The 23,306-nt window shown below is 39.2% G+C and overlaps 1 protein-coding gene across 3 annotated transcripts in view; it reads right to left on the bottom strand.

The window, feature by feature from the left end:
• The window catches only part of KIF13B (kinesin family member 13B), a 187,619-nt gene that overhangs the window by 77,075 nt on the left and 87,238 nt on the right, over positions 1-23,306 (bottom strand). For all 3 annotated transcript variants that reach the window (XM_034766725.1, XM_034766728.1, XM_034766726.1), the window contains exons 10-15: positions 22,907-23,018; positions 15,293-15,505; positions 11,713-11,823; positions 7,077-7,211; positions 2,704-2,834; positions 1,495-1,581 (exon numbers count right to left, since the gene is read on the bottom strand). In XM_034766725.1, coding sequence (XP_034622616.1) covers positions 1,495-1,581; positions 2,704-2,834; positions 7,077-7,211; positions 11,713-11,823; positions 15,293-15,505; positions 22,907-23,018 — 789 coding nt within the window. The remainder of the gene's footprint in view (positions 1-1,494; positions 1,582-2,703; positions 2,835-7,076; positions 7,212-11,712; positions 11,824-15,292; positions 15,506-22,906; positions 23,019-23,306) is intronic.

The following is a 23,306-nucleotide window of genomic DNA, read 5'->3' as shown; positions in this document are numbered from 1 at the left end:
TAAGTTACACAACTTCAGCTACGTGAATAACGTAGCTGAAGTCGACGAACTTAGACCTACTCACCGCAGCGTCTTCACTGCGGTGAGTCGACTGCTGCCACTCCCCCGTCGACTCTGCCTGCGCCTCTCGTGGAGTATAGGAGTCGATGGGTGAGCGCTTGGGGTCGATTTATTGGGTCTAGACTAGATGCGATAAATCGACCCCCACTGGATCGATCGCTGCCCGCTGATCCAGAGGGTAGTGTAGACATACCTGTAGACTAATCAAGTCACTCCTTAACCTTGTCTTTCCTAGCTAAATAGACTGAGCTCCTTGAGTCTATAACTATATAAGGCATGTTTTTCTAATCCTTTAATTATTCTCATGGGTCTTCTCTGAACCCTCTTCAATTTATCAACATCCTTCTTGAAGTGTGGGCACCAGAACTGGACACAGGATTCCAGCAGCGTTTGCACCAGTGCCATATATAGAAGTAATATAATATCTCTACTTCTGCTCAAGATTTCCTTGTTTATGTTTCCAGGATCACATTAGCTCTTTTGGCCACAGCGTCATACTGGGAGCCTGTGTTCATCTAATAATCCACTGATTATCTATGGCCCTAGGCACCTCTGACAGCATTTAAAAATACAGATATAATTTACAACCCCATCAATTTTATCAACCCTCCCACACATTCACCAACAAACTGTCTGGTCACACTTATCTCCCTCTTCCTCCCCTTTCACAAGCCTCCTCCTTTCCAAAAGGGAAGGAGAATAATTAGGTTTTACAGCATGCCCTACAGGTCAAAAGAGTTGGGCCATTTCAGACCAAGAGTGGGGAGCGAGTTACAAAGCTGAGAGGCCCTTCCTAGAGAACATCTGCCAGCAATCATCACTTTTCTTTTTTTAAGCAGAGGGAACTCCATTCTGAGGGTCTCCAATGACCGGAACTGCAGCAGTATGCCACAGTGTATGGTGGTCTTTCGGGTAAGTACGTCCCATGTCACTTAGGAAATTATAAGTCCAAGTCAATCACTTTAAACTCCATCCAGAAACCAAGAGGCAGACACTGCAGATCAGCGTAATATGCTCACAATGAGACATACTATTTACCAAGGATGCTTCAGAATTCCACACCAACTTTAGCTTTTAGAAAAATGTAAACTGTAGCCCCAAATACAGTGCACTGTAGTAATCTAATCTGGAGATGACAAAGGTGCTAATGACGGTAGCATGGTCCACATCAAAATGGGCCACAACCTCCTGGAAATACATAAATTAAAATCCTCCTCAGCACATTACAACCAAGCCAAGACTGTGCACAGCGGCTATGACACTGGTCATTCGAAAACATCCTCTAGCCAGCATTGCCTCTACAAACCCATAGAACGGGCAGCATGTGGTCCATCTGCATCTTGAGAGCTCGGGTAGAGGCCCATAATTATTCTTTGTGCTCAAAGCTAAAGCAAAACTGGCTCAAGCTCATAACTGGATTAAGACCTTTTATACCTGAAGAAGTGGTTGTTTCCCCACAGTATTCTGTCTCCATGGTGTAGCAGAGTAGGACCCACAACAGCAGAACCATTTACAAATGTTCTGTGAGGAGAAGAAGAAGAAAAGCTATTACACATACATCCAGATAGGTTTTATTTTTTGTGGGGGGAGAATAGTTTGTTTCATTCTCCCAATTAGTTTGGGGGAGGAAAGCAGGTTTGAGGATTACAAATTAATAAGCAAGCATATCTCCTGTAACTCGGCACTGTTTCACCAATCCCTGAGCTGATTTAAACTCTCGTTTAAGCTCCATAATATTTAGTATTTTTTTTTTTTTTTTTTAAACACAGACTGTACTTGAAGAGCATAATTGAAAAAAACCTATTGGGCCTAAAAAAAGTGTATGGCTTTGAATATAGCCTATTGGAAGCAAACACAGCTATTTTTACACTGTTTAGAAATACAGGGAGAATAAACATACACCATGTAAAGAAAATGTTGGCAATCTTGGCTATATGCAGGGTTTACTGGAGACATCATCAACTCCAGTGTTATGGTTCATACTGGCAAAAACTATACTTTTATACTGTTGATTTCTAAAATAGACCAAGCTCCTAGGCCTGCACATACAGAACTTTGATAAAGTACAGGAATTTCATGCCCATTACATGTTCATCACCAAATTATATGGAACATTAAGCTTTTGATAGAGACCCCAAAGGTACATGGCATTTTGTGGTTTGTTGGAACGTAGCGTTTACTTTCCAAGTACCGTTATCCGTTAATTGGAAAACATAGCAAGTGCTTCAATAAAATGTCACATATGAACAGTGTTTACAGAAGATTAGTTTAAATCTTGACACTCACAGCTAAATTTAGACAAGTGCAAATAAGTTAGCACGTGTTTGCTGAAACTAGAATTTACTTTTGTCTCATCATTAAGAAAAAAGAGACACATATCCCAGATATTCTGTTTGAAATCTAATCCAAAAAGACCCAGAACTGGAAGAGCGAGGATACTATCTATTAGGAATGAGATGCACTGACAGAGCTGTTCATGGGGAACACAGCAAGCTAATTATTAAAATCTAAACAGAACCCAAGTGGCATTTTATCTTGAGATTAAGGAAAAAAGCTTATTTAGAAATCATCTTCATGCACCATTCACCCTATTTACTAATATTAAAGTTATGGAACTGACTTTACAATATTTTGTAACATTACCTAGTATTTTTCTGAGGTGTTAGCATAACCTGTCCTTCTGAGGTTATTTCTATAATACAATGTTCAGGAAGAATTCCCATTCCACATAACTGGATATCTTGGGAGTCATCTGACCCTATTAATGTGTGCTCCTGTGGAAGAATCAAATTCAGATGTTAGCAACAGGTAGCAGAAATTTCCCCCTGATTACTCTATAGTGCGTGCACACCTCACACTCTTACATCCTACCTTTTGGACATGCCCATTCCTTAATTACTGAAGTTTTGAAAGCTACTTAGTAATCTTTAAAAAAGGGGAAGGAGACACTATAACTAGAAACAATCAGAGAAATGGAATTGAACTGATTTATAGGTGACATGAATAACAACAAATTTTAAATCGAACTAGACCTTCACGTCAAAGAGAGAAAAAGGCCCACACTTTGGAATCCTTTAGCGACCGAGAAGTGCTATGCTGAGCTACATCTACACTACACTACACACCAGCAGCAGCAGCGTGTAGCTACATGCCGCATCCACACTTCAGTGTGTAGCTACAGTTGCCCAGGAAAGGCTCTTGCAGTGGAGAGGCAGACAGGAATGGCTCAGCCTTTCCCTGCTCCCACCACCTCCCTCCCCCGCCAGAGTTTTTTCTGCAGCAGGGAAAGGCTCCAGCAACAGGGAGCTGGGAGAGCCCTGCCCCACTACCAGAGTCTTCCTCTACTTACTTACGTACCCCCACCCTTCAGATGTTTCTTTACTTGCCTAAGCCATGCCTCACCAGCTACAATGTTAGTTATATCCCTGCTAGGGCAGCTACACAGGTGTGTACTCTACACTGCATGCTTCTTTTGGCAGCACGTAGACGTACCTTCAATGTAAAGCAGTGACAGTAGCAATGGTAAAAGGCTAACAAGGGACTACTAGTTAAGAACAGATAATGGTAGCATACAGACCACTTACAGTATGACGCAAGTTGTATGGGGCACTAGTCTACATGTAGAATACCCAGAACAATTGGGCACAACTTCTCTTTACACCCTAGAATAGAGCTCTCCATCAACCATAGACTCATAGACTTTAAGGTCAGAAGGGACCATTATGATCATCTAGTCTGACCTCCTGCACAACGCAGGCCACAGAATCTCACCCACCCACTCCTGTAACAAACCCCTAACCTATGCCTGAGTTATTGAAGTCCTCAAATCGTGGTTTAAAGACCTCAAGGTGCAGAGAATCCTCCAGCAAGTGACCCGTGCCCCACACTGCAGAGGAAGGCTAAAAACCTCCAGGGCCTCTGCCAATCTGCCCTGGAGGAAAATTCCTTCCCGACCCCAAATATGGCAATCAGTTAAACCCTGAGCATGTGGGCAAGACTCACCAGCCAGCTCCCAGGAAAGAATTCTCTGTAGTAATTCAGATCCCACCCCATCTAACATCCTATCACAGACCATTGGGCATATTTACTTGCTAATAATCAAAGAACAATTAATTGCCAAAATTAGGCTATCCCATCATACCATCCACTCCATAAACTTATCAAGCTTAGTCTTGAAGCCAGATAGGTCTTTTGCCCCCACTACTCCCCTTGCAAGGCTGTTTCAGAACTTCACTCCTCTAATGGTTAGAAACCTTCGTCTAATTTCAAATTTAAACTTCCTAATGTCCAGTTTATATCCATTTGTTCTTGTGTCCACACTGGTACTAAGCTTAAATAATTCCTCTCCCTCTCTGATATTTATCCCTCTGATATATTTATAAAGAGCAATCATATCTCCCCTCAGCCTTCTTTTGGTTAGGCTAAACAAGCCAAGCTCTTTGAGTCTCCTGTCATAAGACAGGTTTTCCATTCCTTGGATCATCCTAGTAGCCCTTTTCTGTACCTGTTCCAATTTGAATTCATCCTTCTTAAACATGGAAGACCAGAACTGCACACAATATTCCAAATGAGGTCTCACCAGTGCCTTGTATAACGGTACTAACACCTCCTTATCTTTACTGGAAATACCTCGCCTGATGCATCCCAAGACCACATTAGCTTTTTTAACGGCCATATCACATTGGCGGCTCATAGTCATCTTGTGATCAACCAATACTTTGAGATCCTTCTCCTCCTCTGTTACTTCCAACTGATATGTCCCCAATTTATAACCAAAATTCTTCTTATTAATCCCTAAATGCATGACCTTGCACTTTTCACTATTAAATTTCATCCTATTACTATTACTCCAGTTTACAAGGTCATCCAGATCTTCCTGTATGATATCCCAGTCCTTCTCTGTATTAGCAATACCTCCCAGCTTTGTGTCATCCGCAAACTTTATTAGCACATTCCCACTTTTTGTGCCAAGGTCAGTAATAAAAAGATTAAATAAGATTGGTCCCAAAACCGATCCCTGAGGAACTCCACTAGTAACCTCCTTCCAGCCTGACAGTTCACCTTTCAGTATGACCCGTTGTAGTCTCCCCTTTAACCAGGTCCTTATCCACCTTTCAATTTTCATATTGATCCCCATCTTTTCCAATTTAGCTAATACTTCCCCAACCAAAGGGAGCTCTAGACCAGTGATTCTTAAACTTTTATATTAGTGACCCCTTTCACATAGCAAGCCTTTGAGTGCGACCCCCCCTTATAAATTAATTTTTTTTTAATATATATTTAACACCATTATAAATGCTGGGGGAAAGTGGGGTTTGGGGTGGAGGCTGACAGCTCGCAACCCCCCACATAACCTAACGACCTTCTGAGGGGGTCTCGACCCCCAGTTTGAGAACCCCTGCTCTAGAAAGTGCTACCCAGCTCTTGCAGAGCTCAGATGGCTCAACACAAAAGAGGTCGAAGATGATGGCTAGACTGACAAAAGGGAGTTGGCTCTGAGATTTGGTGGATTCAAATTCTGATCTTCTTCAGGAAATTCTGCAAAAACTTTCCTCTTTGAAAAAGCCTTTTCTCCACCAGAATGACACAAAACTGAAACCCCATTCTACTCAGAAATCTGAAATCACCCAAAAAGAAAGTCTGAAACAAATCAATCCGAAATAAAAAAAAACAAAAAAGAATCTAAAAAATAATCCAAACACAAACCCTAGCCCAGGCTGAGATTTTTACCCCCAAATGGGAGGAGTCGAGCATGACATGGCTTCTAAATTTGAATTTTAGTGACTATAACAGTAATGAGAAGCAAAATACAACTCTAAGATAGATAGTTCTGGTTCTTTCTGAAAGGGAATTGCAAGAACATTGAGTATTATTTTTACTAGTTTCCCCATTCTACACCACATAACAATGAGTGCATTTTGCCCATGGACTGAGGTCATCCTTCCGAATGTGCTTTGTCATTAATGTATTCTTGTTATGTATTCATATTAAGCAACAAAGAAATCATCACAGTCTCAACAGCTGTCAGAGTTGAGGCTGACTTAGCAGTATGAATCAGAATCCAGACTCCTACATACAAGATGCCTGGAAATGCTTTGACTCCTCTCCAAAAATCCTGAATCAGCTCTTTTGTTGTTTATTAATGGTTATAAGGGGCAGTGATGAATAAGGGTTTTTTCTTTTGTTTTAATTCTTTGGGTAGCGGTTTGCTCTGTGATATACAATGACTGATCTAAAAAGAAGATAACATACATCTCCGAAGAGAGGCAGCACAAAACCACTTTTAGCCCAAATGCTAATCATGTGACTGCCTCAAGACAAATTACTGTATTCCACTTCAGTGGGAGGGAAATCATTAACAACAAACAATGTGAGAACTTTGGCACTTGAACTTAATATTAAATTGCTGAAAAGTGTCTTAAAACTGCAGCGTAGATTCCATTTGTCACTCTGCCTCCAGATCAAACCTGCTCAATTTACAAACTAGCCCAGAATCCAAGACTTAAACTGGGTTCATTCTTTTGCACCCATCACCAATAATATGGAATTCTACAATCAGAAGTTGCTCGTCAACAGAACCCAGCTCTCTCCCCAGAGCCATATTGATTCTGCAGTGATAACAGAAGTAAAAGCTCATTTTAGAAGTCAGTATATATAACTGTGAACATACATGGAGAAGCAAATTGATTTAGTAAGATGCCCCCATTTTTGCATAATCACTTTTCTGAGTAAAGCTACACAAAGAGAGCTGTAAAGGCCAGACAACTGCTTGTAAAAGGGAAAATTTCTAAAGATACAAAATGCTACTAAGACACATTTACACTGCTTTCTGGTTCTCTGTAACAGTAAAGATGACCTGCAATTAAAAACAAGCTGTATTTGTGCCATTTTTGCTAACCACTGGACACTAAACAACGCCTCTGTAGTCTGTTTCTCATAAGGAACTCTCTATCCATATGCATTTTCACAGGGTTAAATGATCCACTTAAACATGTTGAAACGAAGTGTTATTTCACCTTTAAGTAGTAGACCAGAAGTTCATTGAGAGCAGGATCTGCATTCAAATTAACGAGGAAGCACTTGTTATCCCCAACTTTGATTCCAGAAGACTGAAGAGATATGCCAAGACTTTCCAGTTGTTTCTGCCGCTCCTGTAAGAGAAACCTCCAAAATATTAATGTTTAAGAAGTTTAAGAAACAGATATATTACAGTGCACATTACTACCTGCTAAGAAATCAAACCAACATAATAGGCAGCAATTTATTAGATTAAACAAGGTAACCAGGAAACTAATTTTGATGAGCCTCTTGCCACTGAATGTTGGAACCCTATAGTCTCAGAGGGTTACATCTTGTTAGCGAAAGACGAGTGTAGTTGTGAGGATCACACTGTAGATCTGCCTGGGCTTCAATATAGCCTCCTTGAAATAGTGAAACAGCAACACAAAGCCATCTCTACCACCTTTTGTTTCCCATTCTTAGCTAGGAGGCAACAAGTTCAGCCAAATCCTTGCCAAGTCAAACTCTGTTCATCTTTGTCCCATAGAAACTGAACACCAACAAATTTGAAATTCTATTTAAGTAATGCAGGAAAGATTTCCTGCTAAACAAAAACAGTAGAATTTAAGATGGTATATTATTCTCATCAATTGACTTCTTAGAGTGCAACAACAAAGCAGTTCTTTATTACAAGTGTACATCTTTTACAGGGAAATGTTAAAAGTTTTTCTCCCAGTATTCCACTCTTCACCCAAACATTTTTGACTTTGTAGTGGATAGATATCTTTCTATCTTGCCATTCTTTCCTAAAAGAATGGCCACAGTTTGGTTAATAATACCATCTAGCTCAGAAATTGAACAGAAAACTGAGAATCGGGTGAGGGTCCATCATCTACTAAAGCTAGGATTGCAGAGGAGAGAATTCCCCACCACCGTAATACAAGGAATTTCCCAGAGTTGTCTCACAATGCTCATAAGAACATAAGTACTGACATACTGGGTCAGACCAAAGGTCCATCTAGCCCAGTATCCTGTCTTCCAACAATGGCCAATGCCAGGTGCCCCAGAGGGAATGAACAGAACAGCTAATTATCAAGTGATCCATCCCCTGTCGCCCATTCTCAGCTTCTGGCAAACAGAAGCTAGGGACACCATCTGTACCCATCCTGGCTAATAGACATTGATAGACCCATCCTCCATGAACGTATCTAGTTATTTTTAGAACTCTGTTATAGTCTTGTTTCATGTGAGCAAAAGAAGTAATCCCCCTACTTTTTTTTTTTTTTTTTTAAGCAGAGGGGCAATTGAGAAATAGAAGGGTTAAGTAACTTTCACAAGAAGTCCACGGCAGAACCATGATCAAAATCGCTATTTCCTCACTCAGTTCCAGTCTATAAACTCGAGGCTGTTGTTCTCTATAACCTATTGGTAGACACAGGACCCATAGGCCAAAGAAAGAGTTGATTCCTGGTCTGAATCATGCAAGATTTTCTTTAAAAAAATATGAGAGCCAGAGTTTCTGTATTATGCAAAAAATTTAAGTGCATAGGCCCAGGGAAAAAATTAAACTAAAATCTTCAATAGTATAGCAAACAATCATAGAATCATAGGACCAGAAGGGACCTCATGAACTCAGCTAGTCTAGTCCCCAGCACTCATGGCTGGAGTAAGTATTATCTAGACCATCCCTGTCAGGTGTTTGTCTAACCTGCTCTTAAAAATCTCTAATGACAGAGATTCCACAACCTCCTTAGGCAATTTATTCCAGTGCTTTATTACCCTGACAGTTAGGAAGTTTTTCTTAATGTCCAACCTAAACCGCTCTTGCTGCAATTTAAGCCCATTGCTTCTTGTCCATTCCTCAGAGGTTAAGGAGGACAATTTTTCTCCCTCCTCCTTGTAACAACCTTTTATGTACTTGAAAACTGTTATGTCCCCTCTCAGTCTTTTCTTCTCCAGACTAAACAAACCCAATTTTTTCAATCTTCCCTCACAGGTCATGTTTTCTACACCTTTAATAATTTTTGTTGCTCTTCTCTGGACTTTCTCCAATTTGTCCTCATGTTTCCTGAAATGTGGCACCCAGAACTGAACATAATACTCCAGTTGAGGCCTAATCAGTGCAGAAAAATTACTTCTTGTGTCCTGCTTACAATACTCCTGCTAATACATCCCAGAATGATTTTTTTTTTGCAACAGTGTTACACTGTTGACTCATATTTAGCTTATGACCCACTATGAGCCCCAGATCCCTTTCCACAGTACTCCTTCCTAGTCAGTCATTTCCATTTTGTAGGTGTGCAACTGATTGTTCCTTCTTAAAGAGTACTTTGTCCTTGTTAAATTTCATCCTATTTACTTCAGACCATTACTCCAGTTTGTTCAGATCATTTTGAATATTAATCCTATCCTCCAAAGCACTTGCAACCCCACCCAGGTTGATATCTTCCGCAAACTTTATACGTGTACTTTCTGTGTTATTTTCTACATCATTGATGAAGCTATTGAACAGAACCGGATTCAGAACTGATTCCTGCAGGACCCAACTTGATATGCCCTTCCAGCTTGATTGTGAACCACTGATAACTACTCTCCTGGGAATGGTTTTCCAACTAGTTATGCACCCACCTTGTAGTAGCTCCATCTAGATTGCATTTACCTGGTTTGTTTATGAGAAGTCATGTGAGACAGTATCAAAAGCCTTGCTAAAGTCAAGATATACCTCATCTACCACTTCCCCGCTATCAACAAAGCTTGTTAGCCTGTCAAGGAAAGATATTATGTTGGTTTGACACAATTTGCTCTTGACAAATCCATGCTGACTGTTACTTATCACCTTATTATCTTCTAGGTGTTCGCAGATTGATTGCTTAATTATTTGCTCCATTTTTGTGGGTACTGAAATTAAGCTGACTAGTCTGTAATTCCCCGGGTTGTCCTTATTCCTCTTTTTATAGATGGGCACTATATTTGCCCTTTTCTGGTCCTCTGGAATCTCTCCAATCTTCCATGACTTTTCAAAGATAATTGCTAATGTCTCAGATATCTCCTCAGTCAGCTTCTTGAATATTCTAGGATATATTACATCAGAATCTGGTGACTTGCAGACATCTAACTTGTCTAAGTAATTTTCATAACGTGTGCTTTTCCTATTGTATGCTTCTAAAATTTTGAGAGAATGGACATTTATTTAAATTCCCCATAATGCTTTGATAACTTTGTTTCCTCATCACCACAGCTCACTGCTTTTCTTTTCAACCCTGTAATTTTGCATCCGATATTGGGCATTTTTAGTATTTCCTTCCCTCATGCTCCTGGGAAGGACAAGGTGGATTCTTGAAAGTTCTATTGTATTGAATCATCTGTTCTTGGAGATGTATATTTATATTATTAATGCTTTCTGGTGTGGAAGAAATATTACGGTAGGTGAAGATGTAAAGTTTGTATTGAAGAACCCGATAAGCTAGCACTTTTTTTCTAATAAAAACAGAGAGAAACAAACAAAATACCCTCACACCATTTTACAAACGAATTCCAGCAGTTTGATCATAGACAGTATTAGAAAAAAAACACCTTAAGACTTTACTATTTAAAAACCTGATGCAGCAAAAGCGAAAGTATTCATCTTTAGCAAACCAAGAATCGGTAAAAGGTTTGACATGGAAGTGAGGTTTTGCACATTTACATTTTCCCCCACTCTAAAATGCAGGTTGGATATAAGCCACAAGACCAAAAATAAATCACTCCACTTGACACAGCTTAACAATTAAACCTTTTAAACTTAGCATTGCACAAGCACTAGTTCTTATTCTTTCACTGCCAACATTTCACTTTTTTCCCCAGAAACTATGATAAGGCTCTTGAAGATCTCAGCTCTGTAAACATGTTATAACAGGTCAAGAATTTAGGAGCATAAAGAAAAAAAGGTAAATAACATTTCTTTCAAGAGGTCTGAGGCCAATAAGCTAACCTTGTTTCTGATCATGTCACCTACAAAACCACTTTGGTATCACAGGGTTATATTTTCTCATTATTTAATATGCTATCTACATGAGCTTTCAATAGGTTTTTCAGCGCAAGTGCTTACATCAACACTTGTTTGGTGAGGATGGGAAGCGTCATGGTGAACTGCACAAACTTTCAACTTTATTGTTTGCTGTTATGTGCTGAATGCTCTAAACATCAGGGATAAGAGAAGTGTTGAGCATACAGGGAGATTTTGAAGTTACAAAAAGGAAAAAAGACAAGTTCAATTATTTTTTAATATTCTGAATGCTCCTTAACTTTGTTTTTTGAGGTATTCAGCACATAACCCTGTATTTAATGCACTCACACTCTATCTTTAACCACAGTCGACAATTTCACTGTCTGAAAGGTATAAAAACCCTCTAATCCTCTCCATCCATGGATTTTTTAAAAGCAATCTCTCAATTTACATAGAGTCTGAAGGTTTATTATTGTCCCCAGAGCAGTAATCTGTGATGTAACCCGCTATCCCAGGAATTAAGCAGAAGCCCTTTAAAAGGGCAATGAACTTGACCTACTTACCCATAAACGTGAAGGGCTATCCTGACAACTATTATGAAGGGATAAAGAAAGGAAGTAAGTAATAAGATTTTCTCCCTAACTGCCAAAATCAAAGAAAATGCAAACCTGTGCTATCTCCTCTGTTTTTCTTAATTTCTCTTCCCAGGTGACAGTCATTTCCTGGATCAATTTCTCAGATTCCTCCAACCGATCCTTTAGTTCTGGTGATTTCATAGCCTGCAAATGAAAAAACAAGACATTCAATTCCTTGATATTAGTACCTAGATTATCCTTATAGATTAGACATCAATTTGACAGGTCAATAAAGGAAACTTAACCCCCACTCCTACCGCAGAAAGAATTCATTTCCCTCGACACATTTAACCAAATCACTTATCACCACCACTTCTCTCGTGTACTGCTAGTTCCAAATACAGACCCTCAAAAGAGAGAGTTTATCTGCCCTAATGTAAATCAATTACAAGAAGTCTTTCCATTGCCATGAAGAGATCAACCATATACTAAGCCCATTTTGTTGCCATGTTCAATTCTGAAGCCTCACTGGTTGGTATCTAGAAGAATCAGAGAGATTGTCAGAAATGCTGGGGTTGGCCTGCCATCACTTTCTCAATGATTTTCCCCACAAAAAGGCAGTTAGGGTCCCAATGATTATTGGAATGTGGAGATTTAATTTTGCATGGTCCGGGGTTCGGCTCCTAAGAGATCACTTTTCTCCACATGGATCACTCAGACAGCTGAAACACTCCTGTTTGTATTTTGCAAAGCTGGAGGCAGGGTGATCCTAACAGAATGCTTAACACTGGAATTCTCTCCCCTTGTCAATTCATCAAGTTTGTTGGCCTTCATGACTGAGTCAGAGCCTCATGCTTATTCAAGGAGGCAAGTGGATAGATATTTTCCCCATGAGATTGGAATGGGGCTGATGTTTCTGTATCATATGTAATGCCCACCAGTACTAGTACTGGGGTATTCTTCTTATACTATCTTCAATAGGAAGTAGATTTGTTATAATAATTTATGCTTATTTGTGTATCATTTCCATTTACCAAATGAAAATACTGTCAACCACTTGGTGTTTACACAATGTCAATCATGCAAGCAAGGGAGATTTAGGTTAGATATTAGGAAAAGCTTTCTAACTATAAGGATAATTAAGCACTGGAAAAGGTTTCCAAGCGAGGTTGTGGAATCCCCATCATTGGAGCTTTTTAAGAACAGGTTAGACAAGCACCTGTCAGGGATGCTTTTAGGTATACTTAATCCTGCCTCAGCAGAGGGGTCTGGACTCTATGACTTCTCGAGGTCACTTCTGACCTTTCATTTCTTCTGTGAAACATAGCTCCTCATTGGACCAACTTCCTAACCCCACAACCATAATTCCTTCAAGCAGAATCCAAGGTAAGCACAGAGACTTCGCTGCATGCCCTGAACAGACTCCAGATCTCTTCGACCAAGAGCAGAAGCAAGAGCTAGGAGTGTAGGTTCCTCCCCTGTACTGGAGTTTCCCCAGCCCCCAGATATACTAGTCTAGGAACTGTCAGCTGGAGCATCTCAGCAGCAGAAAGGCCACCTTTTACATATCTAAATCATAAGGAATTCACAGCTCATAAACCAACAGCACGGATTGTATCCAGGAAGGAAACGGAAGCCAGTGCAGTCTCTAGATCTAATATGCCTAATTCTAATAAAGTATTGAGTAAGCAAAGGCAAAGGGATCCAGTGAGCAAAGCAGAAAGTTGGAAATAAGTTATTTTCAAGTTCTAAATCTGCTTTGGTTATTCATATGACAAATCACTTAACATCTGTGTCTGCTTCTCCATCAGCATGGAGAGCAATTATACCTACACAAGGAGGATTTTTTGATTGCTGTTTGGATAGTGTATGTGCATGAGATATATAAAATTAGCGCTAAGCATTAACAACCTTATTTTGACACCCAGGTGACACAACATTGCATATTTATTAGAACAAAATACAAAGCTCTCAGATACACAGGACCAAAACCAGAATGTAGGAAAGCAGGCGCATCCCCAGAGAGTCTGAATTAGTTGGTTGTTTAGTTTCCAAGATCAGCAGAGAAATGTTGGTAGACTTAGTGTGGACACAGTACCACATTTTGGAATTAGTTCCAGAAGAGTTAGGTTAACTTGACTCAACTAGTATAGATAAAATAAAAAGATCAAAAGAGAGGAATGAATCTCATTCGTCCAGTAAAAAATGAAAGTGTCAGATATTGTTCTGCTTACAGCTATTTGAGAGAGAAAGTGAGAGACACTGACACCAAAAGGAAAAATACACTGTAAGGTCTAAATTTAGATGGGAACTTCAGAATGTAATTCTGCGACTGTCCATATGGGTCACTAAACATTTTTTTTTAGAAATATGTGTAAGCGATTATTTTATGAAGATAAATAGGTCATATACAAATGCAATAAGCTGGAGGGGAAGAGAGGATACAAATATAGCTTATGATCTTAACAGTGCAGACTTTTAGCTACAAGCTGTATAGCATTTTTGTATTTTGTGTCAATTCCATTGAGATGATGGTGGGGGTAGGATTTAACACACAGAAAAGGAATGATCACTTATATTACATTGTTTTAGAGAGCTGGCTTCCATTATTTGGGCACTAATCCCTTTCCATCAACAACCAGCTAGAAAATGAAAACAAAACCATAAAATAAACACACAGTATTCTCAAAGGATCTCCAAGGATCTGAAAATTTTGGCATGTGTGCGCTTTTTATTGGCTTTTGTTTTTGTTCTCAAGAGTGACTATTGATTTTGGGTGCCTGACTTGAGATACCTTAAAAGGGATTAATTTTCAGAGAGGGCGGGGCGATGCTCAGCAAGTTCACATGTCTCAATTTAAACACCCCAACACTGAAGCACCAAAAAAATCACTAGTCACTTTTGAAAGCCTCAACCATTGAGCCCCATAACACTCCTCTGATGGAAGTAGTATTATCCCAATTTTCCAGACTGAGAAACAGACACAGATTAAATAACTTGGCTGGGGCCATAATCACAGCAACTTCTTTGGCGGTTCTGGGAAGAGAACCAAAAACTACCCTAACTCCTAGCCCTGTTTTCTAACCATTAGATCATGCTCCTGCATGCTTCAGTTTGAGGCACAAATTAACCACAAGTATCTTGTCTTCAACACCTGAAATAGGGGATAAATTCATAATAAATATTGTTAAATTTTTTGAAAGTTGTAAGGTAAACAGAAGTCATGTGAATATATTTATATCTTGAAGAAAGTGTTGTAATTCTGCTGTATTCCTGGGTAGTTAGGTAAAGCTCTCCCAATAGCAAGCAGTCTTTCAAATGTCTGTATCCCTAGTTCTATCTGTATGTCTTCCTTCCTTCTTGATCTCTGCCCAAGCTTGGACACTACCATGTGACCACTTAATGAAACATTTCAAGGGAAGCTTGCCTCTCACATTATCACCCCCACTAGTCAACACTCAGCAGCCTCATATTGATAAGAGGAAAAACGGGGAGAGGAAGAAAGCGGAGGTGAAGAAAGATGACATGGATTTTCCCCATAAATACTGTCTAGTATTGCCTTACTGATGTTTATCTTCAAGCCCAGACAAAATATCTAACCAGTGTCTTCATAGGATTGCAGCACCATGAAGTAGAACACCCATAGGAGCCTTGAACAGCTAGTATATTGTACCTCTGCTTTGGTGAGCTGTTCTCGGAGCTTCTCCACCTCCTCTCGGAGTTCTCGGATGATGCGGGCATTGGGGTCTTCATTTACCACGGCATGATTAACTATGTTCTTCGCCCGGTCTGCGTACCTCAATGTGGAAAGGGTCTCATCGTAGTTATCTGCTGCTGGGCTGACTGTTGCCACCATAGCAGTCTTGCTGTTACCACCAAGGCTGTCCTGTAGGAGAGCAAAGGAAAAAAAAATCAGGGAGGATTTTTTGTTCATTTGTTTTTTAAAAAGAGCACCGAATAATAAAGGAGGGGACTGGTAATGAGAGCCTTTCACCCCAAGCCCACCAGTTCAAATCCAGTCCATGTAGGTAGTAACTAAAAGCTGTTTGCATCTAAAGGCTATTTGGTGGCCTATGTATATTGGTTTGGTGGCCTCCTTTGGTCTTCTATTGGTGCCTCCCCCAGGAAAAGAAGCCACTTATGAATGTTCTCTTTCTGGCAGTCATGAGCCTTCCTCACTGGTCCAGTGTGTCAGTATTAAAGCAGAATGAAGCAAGAGAGGGCAGGAGGAAGAGAGACACCTCATCTTTCAGGTAGATTAAGCCAATCTGATTGAGATTTCTGAAAAGTTAGGCCTGTAATTGCTGACAGCAGCATTGTCCATCTAAACAGATCGGCTAAGGACTGTATCATGGAGGCTAAGCTACTTTCTTGTCCCTAGATGTAGTCCCTCCTGACCAAGGGCGAGGGAAAGTTGCATTGTTGTTACCTATGCTGTATTTGTTCTATGGTTGACACAGAGGACTAATCTTCAGAGCTATCAAGTTCATCTCGGGGTATCAGTGGCCTCCACTCATCTGAGGGCATGGGACTTTTATTGTTTTAGTGAGATCCATCTACCATTCCATGTTGACAAATAGTCTGGCAACTTTCACAAATACTGAGTGTAGATTTAAAAAAAGTAATTCTAATGTATCTGGCAACCTCACATCAGCAATTGCATGCCAGGGATGATTGTCAGGGACTATTTCAGACAGAAACGTAGGACCTCATCCAATCTATGTATTTTGTAGGTTACATTCAGTAGTTGTTTACATCAGCAAGCTCTGGTAGAGATCCCTTGATGCAGGAAGCATGTTTCAGAGGCACAAAATGGCTAGGACTCCATTTGGGGTGGGGTGGAGGGGGAGAGAAAGGGAAGAGAGATCGTAAGAGACTAATGCAACCCAGCTCTAAATGAGGCATAAGCCAATATAGCAAGAACTGCAGATTCAGCAGCTTTTCAAAACTGTTCTACTAGTGTTTAAAGCTGCTTCCTATCACTGGGAGAACTCCAGTGAAGCCAACCAGCAGTAGCATCTCCTGCCATCCACAGGAATTAAACTTTGAGTCAATGGATATGATGCGACAGGCAGGAGAGGACGTAATTTATCCATTCTTGTGTCCGCTTTGCTGGCCTTAGCGCTGTGTTCTAGTTAAGCTCATTGGTGGGGTGTCCTCCTCTAACAAGCACATCTATGATGAGCCCATATAGGATGCAGAAGCGGACAGCAATAAAATGTTTTCAACAAAAGTTACACCAGCAAGAAAACAGTATATTACTGTGCATCGTTTTAATCAGCAAATTGGAGAGCAGGCTAATAATAAATGCTTGTTCAATACAGAAGGGTTTGTAAAAATACCAAACAAAATATTTGTCCTAGAATGTAAATAGCTTAAGGCTATCTGTTTAAAAATAAAAACAAAAACAGAAACAGATCAAAGATGTTGTTCTTGGCCAATTTGCCATACAAAGGTTTACATTTTTTTTTGTTTTTTAAAATACAGCAAGTTGTAGCTAGAATTTGCTACACTCAGAATGGAATCTAAACTGTTTAACACAACAGGAACAGATCTTCCAAAAAGGAAAATCATGCCACAAAATAAAAATGAAGGTGTTCCTCAAAAAGTGGACATCACTTTAAAAGGTGCCATAAAGATAACCCCATCTAGGAGCTACAGTTATTGAGGTCATATAGCCATATTCTCTGAGCCAAAGGGAAAAAACTTTTTAGTGCAGTAGTTCTTCATCTATTCCATACTGTGACCCTTTTTACATATTGGGGCTCCTCCCTTATCCTGCAAGATGGGAAGGACAGGGTGGTCTTGATCCTCAGGTTGAGCCCCTGCCTTAGTGTAAATGTAACCAACATGGCACGTGTAGCACTAAGTTACATGTAATACCATACAACCCACAATAGTTTATGGGCCAGTTACTAAATGAAATGGTTTTGAGGATTCAGTGGCCATTTTGCTAGTCCTACTTCTTGTTCAGCCAATTGCTAAAACAATTTGTTTACATTTACGGGAGATAATGCTGCCTGCTTCTTATTTACAATGTCACCTTACATTATCTCCTTCAAATTGTAATCAAACTTGTTTTTCTGAGTGATTGGCTGAACAAGAAGTAGGACTGAGTGGACTTGTAGGCTCTAAAATTTTACATTGTGTTGTTTTTGAGTGTAGTTATTTTTTGTACATAATTCTATATTTGTAAATTCAACTTTCATGATAAAGAGATTGCACTACAGTATTTGTATTAGGTGAATTGAAAAATACTATTTCTTTTGTTTTTTACTGTGCAAATATTTGTAATAAAAATAAATATAAAGTGAACACTGTACACTTTGTATTGTGTTGTAATTGAAATCAATATATTTGAAAATGTAGAAAACATCCAAAATATTTAAATAAATGGTATTGTATTATTGTTTAATAGCGCGATTAACTGTGTGATTAATCGCAATTAATTTTTTTAATCGTGCAATTAATCACGATTAATCTTTTTAATTGCTTGACAACCCTAGTTTTCTCTACCAGAAATATTACTCATTTACAATAGGTGTTAACAAAACAAACAGTTTAGAACAATCTGACCAAAAATTCCCCTCTTAATAGGTCTACTTTCACTGTGTGTTTTGTGATGTCACCATTTCACTTGTCTTCCAGTTTTTTCCAGCTGGCACTTTTAGGCCTGAATCTGAATGACAGTTAACTTTCTAGTGTACTAGCTTTACATGTAAAGGAATACAGACCTTTTTACAAACCATCTCTTTTATATTAACAGCTAAATGCACTGCTGTACTGTAGACAGAGCCCTAGAGTTTAACGGTATAACTGGTTTTATTTGTGATTGTAGCAAATACTTCTACATGGGACTTCCATGACCCACCACACAGATTAGTCAGAGGGAAATCTGGATTGCATTATAGGAGATGTAGTCCTCCAGGAGCCTGGCCCATATAATAGAATGGGGGCCTGAACTACAATTCCCATAAGGCAATGCCCTGATAGAGAAATGCAGTCTGATGTTTTGTTGAACTAGTCAGAAATATAATATTTCGGATCTGTTAAACAAACTAAATATTCCAATTTGGGTGGAATTGATCTGAAAATGAAATATTTATTTTAATTTTCCCATGGACAATTTAAATTTTGTGGAAACTTTATTTTCCTATCAGAAAATCATTCTAATGGAAAATTCCCAACGAGCTCTAATCTTAAGTAATCCATGAAATGTAGGTCAAAGATTGCCACTGGGCATCATTAAAACTATTTGTCTAATCATTTCATTCAGGCGAACGCATTGAAGCTTTCCATAACAATCCTCAACGTGTTTAAATTCACAGAATAAATACCACTAGCTTATGGGAATACACTTTTTGTCTGCATAAATATAGTCCCATCCCTACATGTCTGCAAATTACTTTGTCTTGCAGGGCCCACTCCAAATAAAATAGCAATGTACTCACATCACAGCCATTGAAGACTATATGGGATCCAGTGTGAACTGGTCCTGTTCAATATGGGGTATTTTCCTTGAGCCAGGGACTTTTTTTCCTCTCCCGAACATTTTCAAAAATGTGAAGTAACTGGCAAATGATCCCAGGTTTGTATATACGGTATGTCCAAAATCAGACACTTTTTGGAATCCACAGAAAGTGTTCATAGTTTACACTTTGAGAACTTCCATTGCATCAATTAGCTCCAAAGCAGAGCTTATACTAGAACCACTAAATTGGAACCTATCCATTATTAATTTTCTAATGGTCCCTCCATTACTGTGTTGACTGCTCAGGCCCAGCTCCAGGGCATCCAATTTATTTGTATATATAATTCTCTGTTGTGCAGTGGCATTGGTCCCTTTATTGCACAGTGGGAAGGGTGAATGGAGAATAAGCTAGACTCTCATAATGAAAAAGAGTAAGTTTGCAACAGGTGGGGGGCTGTTTATGTCAGAGACAAGAACAGAATGGAAATAACTAAGGAAAAAAAAGACTAAAACCAGCCAACTATGTGTCGGCACTAAAATTATTGTGAGAACACTATTGGAATGTGAAAATTTAGACATTACTTACACCTAGAACAAGAAAATAGTTTACGAGGCGATCACTGTTCTCAGTTCCTACATTTTTTTCATTTTAATGTGCCTCAAACTGCAGAACACCCACACAGAAGGCAGGGTAAATATAAATATATAATTGATAAGACACATCAAAAGCCTGATAAGTTGGTAAGAAGATTGGTTATTATTTTCGACCAAGTTCTCACTTGCATTTAGGTTCTGGTGCTGCTCCTAATGGCTTCAATGTGAACAGAATTGTGCCCCTACCATCTGTCATCCAAGGATCTTCAAGTAAGTTATAAACATGAAGGGCCAGACTCTGAGCTGGTTCTGAGATTCACAACATTCCTTTGACATAAATAATTGTTGTTATATCTGTTTTACAATGAGGAAGATGGGCACAGAAATACTGAATGGACTTGCCCAAAGTCACACAACTGGGTACAGAACCCAGAAGCTGCAACTGGCATTGTTGTTAAAGTTTGTTTCCAGTAATGCCGACAATACGCAAGGAGCTTTCCGGAGATAAAAGAGTATGGTCCCTGCTCTGAAGAGTTTAGAATCCAAGATAAAAAGACCAGGACAGGAAAATAAATGGAAAAGGGATAGAGGCAACATACAAGTAGTAAAGCTAGTAGATGGCCCATCTTGCAATACAAAGTCTTGATTATGTCAATGGTTATTCAAATTTGCTCTAAAACAGTGGCTTTCAACCTGTGGTCCACAGACCCCTGGAGGACCACAGACTAGGTCTAAGATTTCCAAAGGGATCTGCATCTCCATTCAAAATGTTCTAGGGGTCCGCAAATGAAAATAGGTTGAAAACCACTGTTCTAAAATATAGATTATTCCTAAGTACTCCTAGTATCCTAGAATACATTCTCTCTCCTGCACCACATTGAAAAGGAGTGGCACATTGTATTATAACAACCCCCAAATGCTTAGAGTTTAAAAACAAGCTTGGACATCTTTACTTGATGAATTTTTAGTTTGAGCTTTCTTTAAAATATAATCAAATTATCTTTTTCACTAGGTATTAGTTAAAAATTTCGTCCTTGAGTTTCACTTAAATGAGCTGGTTTTTGAAATTAAGCCTTTGTTAGGATTTTAACATGGCTGAACATGAACAGGACAAAGGAAATGAGTTGCTTGGAGGAAGGCATAACAAAAGTCTGTTTCTGAGCTTCAGCACTTACTATGCATGCATTGCCATTTTTGCTACAATGTATCGGGCAGGGGCTAAACATGAATCTCAATCTATTTGCTGGATTATATCTAGAAAAGGATCAGCATAACAAATTCTAACAACAACATGGGAAAGCCTCTGAAAAGGTTTCCATTTCTGCTTCCTCAGATTCTGTTACCCATACATAGGTCTCACTACTGCAGTAAACTGAAACAAACCGAGCATAGTTGATTACAACATTGCAGAGAAGCAAAGTACATTTGTTTCAACAAACTTGGAGACAGTGAATATAAAGGCAAGGCTATATTTTAGCATAGATGAGAAGTGTTGAGTGAGGCAGCATTGTGAAAAGAAGATTTACTATATTATAAGAAAAATAAAATGTATTACTTCTGCTATTCTATTCAAACTTTTATACAGCTTCATCACCGCAGTATGTGATGTTTGAAATCTTAGTATCTACAAGGTTAACTTGTTAACTGAATTCCCCAATGTTAACTATTACAAAACAATATTGTGGGAAGGTTTGTTAAAGGTAACTACTGGGAAAATCAAGACTCATAGTGCTAAGACACTACATCAGTTGACCTTTTATTTCACTACTGTATCTAGCCCAAGAGGCAATGAACTGCACTGAAGGTCAACTATTGGGGGGAGGGAAGGTGGGTTGTTTGTTTTTTTCCAAATTTTATTATAGGAAAAAGTTTAAACATTTTAAGTACCTCTATATCCTGCAGTTCACTTTTTTTTTTTTTTTTTTTAACACTTGTAAGTAAACTATGGGAATGGAGGATTCAGATCACATTATGTTTAAAGAGATCACCTAAGGATTATGTGCGGGTGGTTAGACTGGGTGCAGTCTACAAAAGGATAGAATCTAGCTTTAGCAATCACTGGGTAATAGAGCTGACATAAATATTTCTTTTCCAGCTTATTTCTTTATACCATATATCATAACTACCTCTTGATAGCAAGGAAGCATAGGACAAAGGTAAGGAAGGAAGCGATACCAGCTTTCCAAGATTCATAACTAAGTCTGATAGAAACATTTTGTACTTCACAATTTTGATGTGGAAAAACAGAAAAAAATGTAATAAACATTATGGGATACTCTAGTCCTGATGCCCCTATTGGGTCTGCACCTCTATAATGCAGTTCCTTTAAAACCTAGCCAATCTGCCTGTCAGTCACTTGATCTGTACCAAGGGAAGGAAAACGTATCTCATTATAAGGAAAGCACTTGCCTCTTTGGCTTTAGATATGAAAGCAACCAGGTAGCTCTAAAGGTAGTCTATTCAAAGACCAGGAGAAAACAGGATCTTCCTTAAGTGAAACTACCCAGTCACTGCCCAAACTTCTCTCTTTTTGGTTAACTGCAGCTTACCATCCTTTTATAACCACTATATATTAAAGGAGGCAGCAGGAGCAAAAAACAAACAAACATTTAGATATCAATGAGCTTCATTTAAAGCCCTCCTAGATCCAGTTTCTTTTTGCAACAGTAAACTTCAAATCAGAATGATTTGCAGTATAGAAACTGACTCCATAATTGCGCATTTCACATGAACATGAGAATATGACTGCAACTGGACTGCAGACTGGAATATGTTTTGTGAATACACCCCTGCTGAGTTGAAGCAAAGGGCTAAACATCTTATCCAAAATCTCTGAAGTTAATCATGTCAACCATGACATTGGGTAAACTTAGGTCATAAGGAGATGGTCCAGGCTAAATCAGCCCCAGGGTTCTAAGTGTAGCTGTTAGTGAGTTGACTCAAAGAGCTGGACTTAAATATTTATTAGATCACTTAAAAAAAATACGCCCTATACTTTTGGCCATCACAGAGTTATTCCCAATAAGCACGGGAGATAGAATGTATCCTCTAGAGACACTAATGGCTAATACCCTTCTAATTCTTCAAATATGAGGCTGCTGCATACAAAACTAGGGTTAGATGATGGAACAATTGTATTTTACACATTACGAAGGAAAAATTCTTCTCTCTCTCTCTTGCCTCATGCCACCCACTCCAAAGATGTATGAGAAGTTCACTTACTTTAAGTAACCAGGTGAGCACAGAATCACGATATGGAACAAATTTGTTCTTGTTCTTGCCAGCAGCCTGATCCGCTAGAGCAGAAATAACCAGCCCAAGAGTTGTAAGGGACCTGCATGGAGAAAGTAACCAACCCATGAACAAGTGAAGAGATCTATAATTCAAAAAACCCTTTTAAATATGATGGATGCCCAAATAAATTGAAGAAGTTACTCACCTTGTGCAGTAACTATGGTTCTTCAAGATGTGTCCCCCTATGGACGTTCCACTGTGGGTGTGTCTGCATCCCTGTGCTGTTGATCAGAGAACTTTGGTAGCAGTCCATCCCGCTCGCCATGCACTATTCCTCACTTGCTACGAGGCTAGCCAGCACATGTGGGAAATCCCTCCTCAGAAGTAT

This window comes from Trachemys scripta, chromosome 3 (assembly GCF_013100865.1).
Source record: "Trachemys scripta elegans isolate TJP31775 chromosome 3, CAS_Tse_1.0, whole genome shotgun sequence".
Classification (NCBI taxonomy): domain Eukaryota; kingdom Metazoa; phylum Chordata; order Testudines; family Emydidae; genus Trachemys; species Trachemys scripta.
The sequence above is the reverse complement of the archived record's forward strand: the minus strand, read 5'-3'. Positions and strand labels throughout refer to the sequence as shown.